Below are 16623 nucleotides of genomic sequence, written 5' to 3' on the forward strand. Positions count from 1 at the left end.
CAATTCCAAAACTGCAATATATATAGAACATGGAAGATATTGTTCAAAATGATTGAAAGTAGCCATCTCCTGGTGTTAGAGTAATAGGTGATCTCTTTATTTTCCTCACCTTACTGTCCTATATCTTGCAAATTCTCTATAATGAGTATGCAATGATATTGTAAAGCTCTATGTCATCAAAAAATTAAATTAAAATAAATTAAATAATATATGAAAGTGCAAAAGAAGTAAAATTAACCAAAATTCTAATGTAATTCTAAAGTTTCAACGATGTCCAGTGTGTTCACAATCCAAGACCTTGTCCATTCACTTGCTAAATAACCTTCCGTTAAATAGATATTTCATTGCCTCCTTCACATCCTTGTTTCTGAGACTATAGATTATAGGATTCATCATGGGAGTCATAACCCCATAGAACATAGATATAAGTTTGTCAGTAGCATCCAAGTCATCTGAATTAAGTGTCTCTTTAGACTTGGGCTTCATGTACATGAAGAGAATGGTTCCATAGAATATTATCACCACAGTCAGGTGGGCTGAGCAGGTAGAGAAAGCTTTGCTTCTCCCCTCCGAAGTAGGGATCTTGAGGATGCTAGAGATGATTAATGAGTAAGAGATGACAATCAAAAGCAGGGGCATCAAGGCAAATAATGCTGTGGTCACAAGCATGATGAACTCATTGCCTGAGATGTCAGCACAGGCCAGTTTCATGACAGCCAGAATTTCACAGGAGAAGTGATTAATGATGTTATTCCTACAGAAAGGCAATCGTACTACAAACACAGTTTGTACTGCAGAGTTGATGACTCCTGTGATCCAGGACCCAGCTGCCATGGGCACAAAGGAATCCTTGCTCATGATGACAGGATATCTTAGGGGGTTGCAGATAGCCACATACCGGTCAAAGGCCATCATGCCCAGGAGCACACACTCTGTTGTCCCCATGGCCAAGCCAAGGAACATCTGCACCGCACAGCCAGAGAAGGAGATGGTCTTTCTCTCTGAGAGGAAGCTCACCAGTGTGGAGGGAATGGAGGTGGTGGTGTAGCAGATGTCCAAGAAGGAGAGGTTCCCCAGGAAGAAGTACATAGGGGTATGAAGGTGGGAATCCAAGATGCTGATTAAAATAAGGGTGCCATTGCCCAGAAGGATGACAACATACATTATTAAGATTAGCACAAAAAAGAGTAGCTCCAGCCTTGGGTAACCAGAAAGCCCCTTTAAAAAGAATTCCACCAGAATCGTTTGATTTTCCCATTCCATTTCACTGTTTCTGTTTTACCTGTAAGACATTAGAATTTTTTAAAACAAAATATGTGACTTATTACGATTACTTTCAAATGTGTACCAGTTTATAAGTACCATACTCCCAGAGAGGAAAAAAAGTTTTAAAGGAAAAAGTGAAAGAAAAAACAAAAAAAGAAGTAAATAAAAGTGAACCAAAGAGGGTAAGATATGAACAAAGAGGAGGGCGGGAAGAGGAAACTTACATGTGTTTAGCCACATGCAATATGGCATGTAATTTACTTAATCCCATCACAGTGCTGAGAGAGAGCTATTATCATCCACAGTCTACAGATAGATAAACTAAAGTGTAAATATTAAATAAACTTGACTAAAAGTAAATATAAAGCACAGCTAAGTAAGACTCAAACCTAACTAAGTCTTCCTTGCTAAAGCCTGGGCTTTTTGCCATATTTATCATCTCACACGTAAACTAGAGGTTATAGTAAAAATTAACATTGTATTATGTGTAACTGAACAATAAACCATATTTACTGAATACAAAGCACCACACAATAAACCAATGATCTTGTCACTCCTTGAAATTATAATGTTATGTTTACCATCTGTCTTGCATAGTAGCATGTAAATTTGATAAAGGTAGGTACTCTTCTTGTTCACATCGATTGTCCCAGTACCTACAATAAAGTGGAATCAGAGACAGTTTAAAAATACTTGTTGGGGGTTGAGGGAAATTGGAGGGGGAAGATGAACCATGAGAAACTATGGACTCTGAAAAAAAATCTGGGGGTTTTGAAGGGGCGGGGGTGGGAGATTGGGGGAGCCTGGTGGTGGGTATTATGGAGGGCACGTATTGCATGGAGCATTGGGTGTGGTGCATAGACAATGAATTCTGTTACACTGAAAAGAAATTAAATTAAAAAGAAGAAAAAAATATTTGTTGCATAAAGAAACAAAATGAAAGACAAAATAATGACTAACATTTCTCACTCTTGTGTCAATCCTCTACTAATTGTTTGCTTTGTGCATTACCTATTTAGTCTGAAGAGCAAACCTATTAGGCAATTACTGTGATCAGCCTCATCATCTTTAATAATAGAGGAGGAAAATAAAGCACAGAAAAGTCAAGTAATTTGCCTAAAGTCATATAGCTAAATAAACAGTAGAACTAAGAGTTAAACCCCAGCTGTATGGCTGCATAGTATAAATTCTTAATTTTTCAATCTGCAGAGAACTTGGCTCAAAGACTACAACACCTTTTAATCTAATTGACAGTACTAATGTTTCAAAAGAAATATTGGACCAAGGAAAGGTGACTGTTAGAAAGAATCACTTCAACATAGTGATTTGAGAGAAGTTCGTTTTGATACTTGCTATCTTCCTACAAATGTGTTGTCATAGAGTTGCATTTGATCCTTATAATCTGTGATTTCCCTTGTGAGAAGTTCTATTTCCTTCTCCATTACTATCCTTAAGTGATTTTTTTTTTCTATTTTAGTCTCACAAAGGGTTTTCCTATATCATAGGTCTTCTCAAAAAAAGGGGAGTGGGGCTTTTGGATCGATATATCCTTGCCACTTTTTTTCTGTTTTATTAACTTAAGTTTTGTTTGTAAATTTTTAAAGGTTATTTGGAATTTTCTAATTTCGTGAAATAAGAACTAAATTCCTTAATATTTCCTCTTTCTTCTCTATTTCTAGCTCTAATTAATGCCCTTAAAATACTTAGTGTTCTTAAAAACTTAGATTTTGACATGAAATGTCCTTTTCATTGGGTTCCAGATAATTTTTTTCTTTCCTTTTCCTCTTCAAGCCAACAGCTATCCAGGTGTGTATTCTCTGCACACCTAGTCATTGGACATTTGTGTTTGATTTTTGTTACTTTTTTACAGTTTTTATTATAAGATAACATAACATGTAATTCTCTAGTTATGGAGACTTTGGCAGTCAATTACTTGATCCATGTTGCAAATACTAACAAAAAATTTTAATTCTCTTGGGGAAAGATATATAGTTTTATATAGATACATAATACGTGCATACACGTATACATATAATCAAGATTATGTAATGTGTTATTCAAATCTGTAAATTATTATTTTGTCATCTATATTTAATTGATTCTATATAAATATCTGTAAGCACGTTCTGCCCATATAGCTAGGATATTTTTAATATGCTTAGCTTCTGTGTTATTTATAGCTGATAATTTTTATAAATTGTCAATATTATTAACTGACCTGTCTTTGTCATGTTTTGTACTTTAAATTCCACTTTTATGATGTTGCTATTACATTCCTGCCTTCTTTTAGTTTGCTTTTGCCTGCTCTTGTGCATCCCCTTATTTTCAACTTTTCTTTCTCACTTTGTTGCGTATACTACTCATAAGTAACATGTATCTGGGTTTAAATTTGATTCTGGAAACTGAAAAGAAATTTAAAAAAATAAAAATTTAAAATAAAATTTTCAATCTCCTTTTACAGTCTCTGTCTTTCATGACAGCATCCAGTCCATTCACTTTAAAAATAAAATTATTGGGGCACCTGGGTGGCTCAGTGGGTTAAAGCCTCTGCCTTCAGCTCGGGTCATGATCCCGGGGTCCTGGGACTGAGCACTGCATCTGGCACTCTGCTCAGTGGGGAGCCTTCTTCCCCCCTCTCTCTGCCTGCTTCTCTGCCTACTTGTGATCTCTGTCTGTCAAATAAATAAATAAAATCTTAAAAAAATAAAAAATTAAAATACAATTATTAATGTACTTCATTACTTTCTTTTCATACACTTAATTTTTATTATTTACTTATTTTGCATTACTGCGTTCTTTTTTTCCAGTTCCTTCTTTTCGTTGGTTAAGTTGTCATTTACTATTTGTTTTCATTAACTTGAACACTCTACTCACTCTTGGCACTCTGTATGTAGGTACCTTCTCTTTCACCATGCTCATAATTTGACTTATAGGAACCAACCTTTTGCTCATAAAATTAACTATTTTTTCCACTAGAGTGTTGTCTAATATCCTAAGTTATCCCTCAAACACTAAATGAAGACAGAACTGCAAGAATACTTTTATTCCTCCATCTGTATCCTCAAATTCACAAATGTCAGTGAGATAATGTAGAACTGTTTATAATTTCCTCACAATGCATCTTTTTGAGAGTTCTTTATCAGCCTTTACAATTACATAGTTGGACAGTCTTTATCAATGTATTTACCTCCCTATATCTCCACTCATTGATCACATTGGTTCTTCTCTCTTCTCTTTCTCTTCTATTCTGAATCTTCAGGACCATATTTTCATTTATATTTTGGTTTTGTTAGAGTATATCTGCAGAATTTTCCTCAGATGAAAGTGTAATATGTTATCTAAATTCTTATAGATCATCAAATAACTTCCTTTTTTTAAATTGCATAAATTCTTATAATGCATGACTTTTCCACCAAATTCTACATCTAACACTATATCCTAAGGATATAATATACATAATAGTATATAATATAGAGTATATAGTTACATATTACATACAACAAATATATGTATGACCTATAATAAGTATATAAGTAAAAAATATATATTACTCATATACATACATATGTATATTTGAATTGTGCCTATTAATTGACATCTTTGTGTTAGTTGGTACATTAAAGTTTATACATATAATAAAAATTATATATAAAAGTGTACATATATAAACATATTATATAAATTATATGTATACATACATATATGTTTCTATTCTGAAAAAAGTGTTTAAGAAACTCAGTGACCGGGGCGCCTGGGTGGCTCAGTGGGTTAAAGCCTCTGCCTTCGGCTCAGGTCATGATCCCAGGATCCTGGGATCGAGCCGCGCATCGGGCTCTCTGCTCAGAGCGGAGCCTGCTTCCTCCCTTCTCTCTCTGCCTGCCTCTCTGCCTACTTGTGATCTGTCTGTCAAATAAATAAATAAAATCTTAAAAAAAAAAAAGGGGGGCGCCTGGGTGGCTCAGTGGGTTAAAGCCTCTGCCTTCGGCTCAGGTCATGATCCCGGGGTCCTGGGATCGAGCCCCGCATTGGGCTCTCTGCTCCGTGGAGAGCCTGCTTCCTCCTCTCTCTCTGCCTGCCTCTCTGCCTAATTGTGATCTCTGTCTGTCAAATAAATAAATAAAATCCTTAAAAAAAAAAAAAGAAAGAAAGAAACTCAGTGACCAAAATCATAGAGAGCCCTGAGAATTTTCCTAACATCTCTGTGATCCATTCTTTTAGGTGGCTATGCACTGGTATCTCATAGGGACAAAGCATGGTTTCACCTCTAATGACTTGCTGCCTAAGGGTGAGGAGACAGAAACTCCTACACATTCTCGGTGGACGCACAAATAGGTACATCTTCTGTGGAGGACAATTTGGCTATATTTATAAAAATCACCAAAGTGTACATGTAAACTTTGACCACAGATTTACTTCTAGGTAATCCTCATCAGTTATGCTGGCACATGAATAAAGTGATTTATGTGTAAACTGATTCATTAAAGTACTGTTTGTATTAATAGATGCATAAAAAATTCAAATGCCCAGGAAAAGGGGACATAGAAATAATGCAATACTATTCTGCTGTCACAAAGAACATGGGGCTTTTTGTGTATTGATGTGGAAAGATCTTTAAGAAATATTAAGTGGAGGGGCACCTGGGTGGCTCAGTCAGCTAAGCGTCTGACTCTTGGTTTCAGCTCAGGTGGTGATCTCAGGATCGTGGGATCTGGATCAAATTCTTTCTCCTTCCCCCACCCCCGCCACCCTTGCCCCACTCCACTCACTTTCGCATGCTCTCTCTCTAAAATCAATCTATCAATCAATCTTTTCAAAAAAGAAATAGCGATTGAAAAAGTAATGTTCAGAATATATATGACACACTAACATTTATGTAAAAAAGATTATATATGTATGTGTGATACATATACATAAACACATTTTTGCTCACACATAGAATCTCTTTAGAAAAATAAACAAGAAGAGTTATCTCTAGAAAAGGAAATGGATAGCTTATTAGCTTATTAACAGGAGTAGAAGGTAGGCTATATACGATACCTCTTTTAGTACTTCTCAAAATTTTGGCACTTTATGACTATATTGCTTATTCATAAAATAAGCAATATATTCATAAAATAAACAACATTTAAGCTTCTGAGATTCACCTTTCATTCACTTTTCTAGTGGTATACTACATCAAATTATCTCCTACCATAGGACACAACCCTGTATGTTTGAAAATTGTTCTAACTTGTTCAGTATTATATACTGGATGGGAATTGAAGACTCAAAGATACTTACCATAGAGTTGCATTCTCAATATTCAGGACCCTTTTCCTAGTATCATTAGGATTTCTAGGTCCATAACCATCTCCAGTCATCAGGCTCTAAACTATTCTTTGACCTAATTAAGGGTCTATTCTTCTATCCAATGTCATTTCCTTTCCATTAAATGCATTATTGCTTTGATGAGCTAGTAATAGTCCTGGAACAAAGTTACAGCTCAATAAATGCTAACTATTATTCTTGTTCCATTCTCATGACCAAAGAGTCCTCCCTTTACAGAAGCGTTTGTCTACTTAACTTTTTTTTTTTCCAGGACATAATTAGCCTCCTTGGCCCAAAGCCCAAAGCCCAATCTGATTTTCCTATTCTAAACTCCTCTTCTCCCCAGATTTTAAAATTCTTTAATTTTTTATAAGATTTTCATTTTAAAGAATTTTTCAGATTTTCTGGGTTAAGTCTCAAACCACTTGAGATCCCAAAGAGTATTAGATACACGAGTAATTTTTGAATAGTGGAGATTATATGCACACCTATAAAAATGATCTCTGTAAATTCTATTAGCTATCTGAATGCCATGTATTCTATCAAGCACATTTCATAATATTGTCAAGAACGCAGGCCTTGGAAGCAGGCTGAACTCAAACGCCCTCTCTACCCCCTATTAACTAGATGTCCTGGGCATGTTTCTGATCATCACCGTTCCTAGCTATAGAATGAAGATAAAAACACCTAGACCCTGTTATTTGTTGATAAGATTAAATGAGCTGGTATATGTAATTCAATTAGTACAACAGTGAATCCCATTGTTAGTTGTTTCCTTCATGCCTCTTTGTTAATTTCTACCCTCTGTTAGACTCTTTTTACATCTCTGAAATAGTCATCATTTCTTTCTTTAAGATCAGGTGTGTGTAGCTTAAAAGCTTAATCAGATCACACACAGCATTCTAACAAATGGTATAATTTTCATCCTACATACAAATTCTAATACACTTTATCACACTCACTCTCAGTCTCTGGAAACCAGCAAATTAGGTACCAAAAAGGAAAAATCATCCAGAAGATCTTATATCAAATTTAATTCACTCCACAAAAAAATAGGGCTTTGGTAAGATACCAGGGTGTTCCTTGTCTTAAAACACATGACTAACTTTTTTTACTAAGACTATTTTAACATTTTTAGCAGCCTCTTAACATTAAGAAGAAAATGAAGAGTTACTCACTTTTGCAATTATAACCTCATGATTGAAAAACAAATATTCAAAATAGTCACTAATACTGCATGCAAACACCAATACTGCATAGAATAATGGCCAAGCAGGCCGTTTTCTGGCTCCACGCTGTTTTGGTAAATTATCTTTTTCAAGTCTCAGGAAATTATAATGTTCACTTTTTTAAAATCCAAATTGGCCATACTATCCTCCTCATATGTAATCTCTGTATAAAGAACAGAACCTGGCATATAGTTCACCTCGTTATTTGTTGACGGAACCAAATGGAACTGAGTATTGCTAGGGGACCAAGGAAGACTTGTCATTAATTTTATAGTACAGAACACACAGTCTATTATAAACTCTGTAGTGAGCCTCAATTAGCTCAAGTAGGTAATGGTGTCCAAATACTTTGTAATGCACTAAAAAGCTACACATTAATAAAAAGTAATTCACACCTGCTGGGCAAATTCCTTTCAGTTTGTTGCTGCACAATGGCTTTTGCATGCAGAAGTGTTTTTTGGTCTCAAAGCTCTTTCTTCCCCACTACATCTCAGTGAACAGACCTCTAAACTCTGTTTCTAACAGTCTCTCCTCAGTGAAGAAAAAATTCCATTTTCAAACTTGACACCTTTAACCCATCAGTCCAATTCTTGCTTATAGATGATAGTTTGTTTCCAGTCTTTGCAGTAACTTACCTTCAAACCAGAGACTGCCTATCTTTCCAGGTTGCAGCAACAACAGATAATTTCATCGCTTTTCTATTTGCAGCCAATCTTTATAACTCCTCATTAGTAGCTGAGGCTCCAAAGAGGCAGTTCCTGGTGAGTAATCATTTTGTCATAGAAATTCTTTGATTATTTGACATTTGTAGAAACATGATTGTTACAAGTGTGATTATGGAGATATATACTTCTAGTCCAAACAAAGCACCACTAGATTCCTCTATTTAAAAAAAAAAATAAAGAGAAGAAAATTAACAGTTAGCCATTAATTTTAGGAACGGGGCAATTTGCCCATGAAGCCTAGGTGGAAATACTGTCCCATTGTGGAGACCCACAAATACATAAAGAATCAGCTCCATGCTTTAAGACACAATTTAAATGTTCTTAAGGACCTCTCTAAACCTCTGTGTATGACATTAAATTGCTTCATAAATGAAATATGTATAAAATGTATGAGACTGCAGAAATAAAGCCCTAAAGACCTAATTACAGGAGCCCTATTTGTTTCACACAAAAATCATAAAGGAGCTCATGTATTGTCATCAAAGTTTCCCCAGCTGAATTCTCTCTCAATCTTTCCATCTTACTCCCTCTCTCTTACACATATACAGGAAATTGGAGGGGGAGATGAACGATGAGAGACTATGGACTCTGAAAAACAATTTGAAGGGGTGGGCGGTGGGAGGTTGGGGGAGCCTAGTGGTGGGTATTGTGGAGGGCACGTATTGCATGGAGAACTGGGTGTGGTGCATAAATAATGAATTCTGTTACACTGAAAAGAAAGTAAATTAAATTTAAAAAACACACAGACACACACACACACAAACACACATATGTGCACACTCACACACAACCGTTTTGGAAGTATGGATTATTTCCTATACAATTTTAAGTTCACTTTATAATTTAGCTTCTAGTAAGAGTTGACTTTTAAATAAATATATTTTACATTGCAAATATTCCAAAAGAAATACACACTCTTAAAAGAAGGAAGAATTTTCTTTTTTTGAAGGAAGGAAGAAGGGAAAAGATTAGGCAAGGAAGGAAAAGATATAGTCAGGTAATATATAAAGGTTTAAAAAACAAGGTTGAAAATAAATTACAATTAAACAACTTAGTGATAACCATAGTTCAGAAAGGAGCCTGATTTTCATTTTAAAACATTGTAATAGGGGGGCCTATGGGACTCAGTCGGTTAATCTTAGCCCAGGTCTTGATGTCAGGGTCATGAGTTCAAGCCCCACATTGGGCTCTGCACAGGGCATGGAGCCTACTTAAAAAAAAAGAAAAAAAGTTTAAAAAACAATATAGTAACTCAAGCTAAAATCATTTGCTCTTCTGAGCATCCAATGAGACACCTTAAAGCTAGATACTTCTGAATGATCTTTCTTCTTTTCTTTATTTTTTAAATTATTTTCAAGATTTACTTCTATATTCGGGGGTACAGAAGGAGAGGGAGAGAAGCTCAAGCAGACTCCCGACTGAGTGTGGAGCCAGACGTTGGGCTTGATCCCAGGACCTCAAGATTACGACCTACACCGAATTGAACAGTCAGATGCTTAAACAACGCAGCCCCCCAGGACCTCTTTAAATTTATTTTTAACAAAATGAGTGCAAATTACTGAAATATCAAAATAAGTTCATTTTACTTCTGGAAACAACTTTAAGTTCCTTCATAAACGAAATATTTTAACAAAATAAGTTCAAATTATTTTGTTAAAATAGAATTCCAGAACATTTAAATTGTGTCTTTGATTTCATCAAAATAAATGAAGATTCTTACGAATCTAAAAGGTAACACTAATTTATGCTCCCACCAGTGTTACAGTGTGGCTGATTTTCTCTTGCTCTTATCATCACTGGATACTGACAAATAGTTTAGGGTTTCTTTTTTCCTAATCTAAAGGACTTAAGGGACGCCTGGGTGGCTCAGTTGGTTAAAGGACTTAAAAATAGTATCTCATCATTGCTTTAAGTGAAATTTTTAATGACTAGAGATATTTAACTTGAGTGTGTGTTTTAATATTTTCTTTTATATGTGTTCTGTACTCATGTCTTTTACCCATGTTTCTATTTGGTGCTTTATATTTTCTGATAACCTCTGTTTACATGACACTTGTTGCACACCTACTCAGTGAAGATGATAGTAAGAATATCTGTGAATATAAAAATGCCCAAGACGCAGTCTCTACCTGTCCAATAGGTAGTGAGAAAAACGTAATCACATGATTTCAATAAAAGGGGATAACTGCTTCAACTAAAATGACGGTTTAGTGTGCTATGGAAGTATAAAAGACAAGTGACTCAGAATCGAGACAATTTCCAGGACATGTAGTGATAACATATTTGCCCAACAAATGTAAACACATGGGTACCTCAAGACAAATGACTCGCCTTTCTTTCCTTCAGACCTTCAGACCTCTATTCTACAATGCTGACAGGGAGAAAACACTCCTGGTCTTTTCCTATGGGAAGAAATATGCATATTAGAATTTCTACTTGGGACGCCTGGGTGGCTCAGTTGGTTGAGCGGCTGCCTTTGGCTCAGGTCATGATCCCAGGGTCCTGGGATGGAGCCCCACCCTGGGCTCCTTGCTCAGTGGGGAGCCTGCTTCTCCACTGCCTGCTGTTCCCCTTGCTTGTGCTTGCTCTCTGTCTTTCTCTCTCCCTTGCTCTGTGTCAAATAAATAATTTTTTTTTAATTTTCTACTTGCTTTAATTAATTTTCTATAAAAAATGTGTAAGTCTGATATAAGACCAGAACCTAGATCTGTCACCCCAAAAAGCATGGAAGCAGTTGATTTTAGGCTCTGAGAAAAAAACAAAAGTAGAGTCTGAGTATCCAAGATGGCCTATAGGTCAAATGCAACATGCTTGACTCCAGAGGTTTTCCACCTACCTGAAATTCTTAAGGAGAAAAAAGTCCTATGAGCATGTATATGGAAACTAATAGGTTTTTATAGTGTATTTCACTAAGGTGCGAAACTGTTACATCAATAGTCATAGACTTTGTCATCAGATTTAATCTGGGAATAGCTATGACTGAAGCTGGAGGTAATTAAGAACAGTTTATGACTGGTATTCCTGCCACTAAAATGAAAACTGAATTTGGAAAAGTGACATTAATATATACCCAAATCCCAAAAACATTTGTTTGCCTACGTAAAACACGTTAATGCCCAACATCCTCTGAATTCACTGTTCAATCAATATAAAATTTATCCAGCCAAATGGATTTCCTAGAATGTGCCTCACTCCTGAACACACACTCTCTCTCCTGTAAATTAGAAATGTTCTTCAAATAGAGCAAAAATGTGAGAAGAAAGCCAAGGAAAATCGAGATAATGTCACATCCTGTCTGACATCCCCCAATCTTCTACTCAGACCTCAGATTACTAAGGTCACAAAGTTATTAGTAACAGAGACAAGACACTGATACAGGCCTACACCAAAAATCAAGAACTTAGAGCTTCTTCTAAGTTTTGGGAAATATTGGAATGACCTCAGGATATCAAAGAAATGTGGCTTCTTCTAAATGGGCACGGGTATGACCCCATCCAACCAAACACTTGTCCACATTATTATCTAGACCAGTAGACTGGTTTTTAAACCCAGTTTTAATTTTGTAAAATTTTCTTTATGCTAGAGCTAACATGTAAGCTGAAACAAAGAAAGGAGATGAAACAAGGATATCCAAATTGATTGCATAGGCTCCACCCTTAGGTCCATTCATCCATTCCCTCGATGGTCCCAAATGCTTGGCACCCTTAGTTATACAGGAAAAACATTCCAAGTATTGAGCAAGAAAATAGTCTCTAAAGACTTAGGAGGATTTTGAGATTACTGTGAAACTACAACACAAGGCTCTCCACTGGAGAATGTGGGTATAGTATTTGGGGGTTTTTCTGATTTGCTTTTTTCACAAAAAAAGAGCTTCTTCTTTATTTTCAAAGATTTGATGAAGTGATGCCTATGAAATAGGACTATGGAAAAGAGTGGACATAAAATGACATGTAATATCCAATTCCAAAACGGAATATATATAGAACACGGAAGATATTGTTCAAAATGATTGAAAGTAGCCATCTCCTAGTGTTAGAGTAATAGGTGGTCCCTTTATTTTCCTCACCCTACTGTCCTATATCTTGCAAATTCTCTATAATGAGTATGCAATGATATTGTAAAGCTCTATGTCATCAAAAAATTAAATTAAATTAAAATTAAATAATATATGAAAGTGCAAAAGAAGTAAAATTAACCAAAATTCTAACATAATTCTAAAGTTTCAATGATGTCCAGTGTGTTCACAATCCAAGACCTTGTCCATTCACTTGCTAAATAACCTTCCGTTAAATAGATATTTCATTGCCTCCTTTACATCTTTGTTTCTGAGACTATAGATTATAGGATTCATCATGGGAGTCATAACCCCATAGAACATTGATATAAGTTTGTCAGTAGCATCCAAGTCATCTGAATTAAGTGTCTCTTTAGACTTGGGCTTCATGTACATGAAGATAATAGTTCCATAGAATATTATCACCACAGTCAGGTGGGCTGAGCAGGTAGAGAAAGCTTTGCTTCTCCCCTCCGAAGTAGGGATCTTGAGGATGCTAGAGATGATTAATGAGTAAGAGATGACAATCAAAAGCAGGGGCATCAAGGCAAATAATGCTGTGGTCACAAGCATGATGAACTCATTGCCTGAGATGTCAGCACAGGCCAGTTTCATGACAGCCAGAATTTCACAAGCGAAGTGATTAATGACATTATTCCTACAGAAAGGCAATCGTACTACAAACACAGTTTGTACTGCAGAGTTGATGACTCCTGTGATCCAGGACCCAGCTGCCATGGGCACAAAGGAATCCTTGCTCATGATGACAGGATATCTTAGGGGGTTGCAGATAGCCACATACCGGTCAAAGGCCATCATGCCCAGGAGCACACACTCTGTTGTCCCCATGGCCAAGCCAAGGAACATCTGCATCACACAGCCAGAGAAGGAGATGGTCTTTCTCTTTGAGAGGAAGCTCACCAACATGGAGGGAATGGAGGTGGTGGTGTAGCAGATGTCCAAGAAGGAGAGGTTCCCCAGGAAGAAGTACATAGGGGTATGAAGGTGGGAATCCAAGATGCTGATTAAAATAAGGGTGCCATTGCCCAGAAGGATGACAACATACATTATTAAGATTAGCACAAAAAAGAGTAGCTCCAGCCTTGGGTAACCAGAAAGCCCCTTTAAAAAGAATTCCACCAGAATGGTTTGATTTTCCCATTCCATTTCACTGTTTCTGTTTTACCTGTAAGACATTAGAATTTTTTAAAACAAAATATGTGACTCATTACGATTACTTTCAAATGTGTACCAGTTTATAAGTACCATACTCCCAGAGAGGAAAAAAAGTTTTAAAGGAAAAAGTGAAAGAAAAAACAAAAAAAGAAGTAAATAAAAGTGAACCAAAGAGGGTAAGATATGAACAAAGAGGAGGGCGGGAAGAGGAAACTAAATGTGTTTAGCCACATGCAATATGGCATGTAATTTACTTAATCCCATCACAGTGCTGAGAGAGAGCTATTATCATCCACAGTCTACAGATAGATAAACTAAAGTGTAAATATTAAATAAACTTGACTAAAAGTAAATATAAAGCACAGCTAAGTAAGACTCAAACCTAACTAAGTCTTCCTTGCTAAAGCCTGGGCTTTTTGCCATATTTATCATCTCACACGTAAACTAGAGGTTATAGTAAAAATTAACATTGTATTATGTGTAACTGAACAATAAACCATATTTACTGAATACAAAGCACCACACAATAAACCAATGATCTTGTCACTCCTTGAAATTATAATGTTATGATTACCATCTGTCTTGCATAGTAGCATGTAAATTTGATAAAGGTAGGTACTCTTCTTGTTCACATCGATAGTCCCAGTACCTACAATAAAGTGGAATCAGAGACAGTTTAAAAATATTTGTTGGGGGTTGAGGGAAATTGGAGGGGGAGATGAACCATGAGAGACTATAGACTCTGAAAAACAATCTGAGGGTTTTGAAGGGGCGGGGGATGGGAGATTGGGGGAGCCTGGTGGTGGGTATTATGGAGGGCACGTATTGCATGGAGCACTGGGTGTGGTGCATAGACAATGAATTCTGTTACACTGAAAAGAAATTAAATTAAAAAGAAGAAAAAAATATTTGTTGCATAAAGAAACAAAATGAAAGACAAAATAATGACTAACATTTCTCACTCTGTGTCAATCCTCTACTAATTGTTTGCTTTGTGCATTACCTATTTAGTCTGAAGAGCAAACCTATTAGGCAATTACTGTGATCAGCCTCATCATCTTTAATAATAGAGGAGGAAAATAAAGCACAGAAAAGTCAAGTAATTTGCCCAAAGTCATATAGCTAAATAAACAGTAGAACTAAGAGTTAAACCCCAGCTGTATGGCTGCATAGTATAAATTCTTAATTTTTCAACCTGCAGAGAACTTGGCTCAAAGACTACAACACCTTTTAATCTAATTGACAGTACTAATGTTTCAAAAGAAATATTGGACCAAGGAAAGGTGACTGTTAGAAAGAATCACTTCAACATAGTGATTTGAGAGAAGTTCGTTTTGATACTTGCTATCTTCCTACAAATGTGTTGTCATAGAGTTGCATTTGATCCTTATAATCCGTGATTTCCCTTGTGAGAAGTTCTATTACCTTTTCCATTACTATCCTTAAGTGATTTTTTTTTCTATTTTAGTCTCACAAAGGGTTTTCCTATATCATAGGTCTTCTCAAAAAAAAGGGGAGTGGGGCTTTTGGATCGATATATCCTTGCCATTTTTTTTCTGTTTTATTAACTTAAGTTTTGTTTGTAAATTTTTAAAGGTTATTTGGAATTTTCTAATTTCGTGAAATAAGAACTAAATTCCTTAATATTTCCTCTTTCTTCTCTATTTCTAGCTCTAATTAATGCCCTTAAAATACTTAGTGTTCTTAAAAACTTAGATTTTGACATGAAATGTCCTTTTCATTGGGTTCTAGATAATTTTTTTCTTTCCTTTTCCTCTTCAAGCCAACAGCTATCCAGGTGTGTATTCTCTGCACACCTAGTCATTGGATATTTGTGTTTGATTTTTGTTATTTTTTTACAGTTTTTATTATAAGATAACATAACATGTAATACTCTAGTTATGGAGACTTTGGCAGTCAATTACTTGATCCATGTTGCAAATACTAACAAAAAATTTTAATTCTCTTGGGGAAAGATATATAGTTTTATATAGATACACAATACATGCATACATGTATACATATAATCAAGTTTATTTAATGTGTTATTCAAATCTGTAAATTATTATTTTGTCATCTATATTTAATTGATTCTATATAAATATCTGTAAGCACGTTCTGCCCATATAGCTAGGATTTTTTTAATATGCTTAGCTTCTGTGTTATTTATAGCTGATAATTTTTATAAATTGTCAATATTATTAATTGACCTGTCTTTGTCATGTTTTGTACTTTAAATTCCACTTTTATGATGTTGCTATTACATTCCTGCCTTCTTTTAGTTTGCTTTTTTTTTTTTAAGATTTTGTTTATTCATTTGACAGACAGATCACAAGTAGGCAGAGAGGCAGGCAGAGACAGAGAGAGAGGAAAGCAGGCTCCCTGCTGAGCAGAAAGCCCCGATGTGGGGCTCGATGTCAGGACCCTGAGATCATGACCTGAGCGGAAGGCAGAGCCTTAACCCACTGAGCCACTCAGGTGCCCCTTTTAGTTTGCTTTTGCCTGCTCTTGTGCATCCCTTTATTTTCAACTTTTCTTTCTCACTTTGTTGCGTATACTACTCATAAGTAACATATATCTGGGTTTAAATTTGATTCTGGAAACTGAAAAGAAATTTAAAAAAAATTTTTTTAAAAATTTTTTTCAATCTCCTTTTACAGTCTCTGTCTTTCATGACAGCATCCAGTCCATTCACTTTAAAAATACAATTATTGGGGCACCTGGGTGGCTCAGTGGGTTAAAGCCTCTGCCTTCAGCTCGGGTCATGATCCCAGGGTCCTGGGACTGAGCACCGCATCTGGCACTCTGCTCAGCGGGGAGCCTTCTTCCCCCCTCTCTCTGCCTGCCTCTCTGCCTACTTGTGATC

At 35.9% G+C, this 16623-nt stretch overlaps 2 protein-coding genes across 2 annotated transcripts; both read right to left on the reverse strand.

Annotated features, from left to right (window-relative positions):
* Positions 1-306: 306 nt before the first annotated feature.
* On the reverse strand, positions 307-1263 carry LOC308352992 (olfactory receptor 13C9-like; the record flags this gene model as incomplete). Its single annotated transcript, XM_080819526.1, has 1 exon — positions 307-1263. The coding sequence occupies one exon, from the start codon at positions 1261-1263 to the stop codon at positions 307-309; it is 957 nt and encodes a 318-aa protein (XP_080675652.1).
* An 11528-nt stretch (positions 1264-12791) lies between these two features.
* LOC308352994 (olfactory receptor 13C9-like) lies at positions 12792-13748 on the reverse strand (the record flags this gene model as incomplete). Its single annotated transcript, XM_080819528.1, has 1 exon — positions 12792-13748. One exon carries the CDS (start codon positions 13746-13748, stop codon positions 12792-12794), a length of 957 nt encoding a protein of 318 aa, XP_080675654.1.
* Positions 13749-16623: the final 2875 nt, after the last annotated feature.

This window comes from Martes martes, assembly GCF_963455335.1.
Source record: "Martes martes genome assembly, chromosome: 12".
Lineage (NCBI taxonomy): Eukaryota > Metazoa > Chordata > Mammalia > Carnivora > Mustelidae > Martes > Martes martes.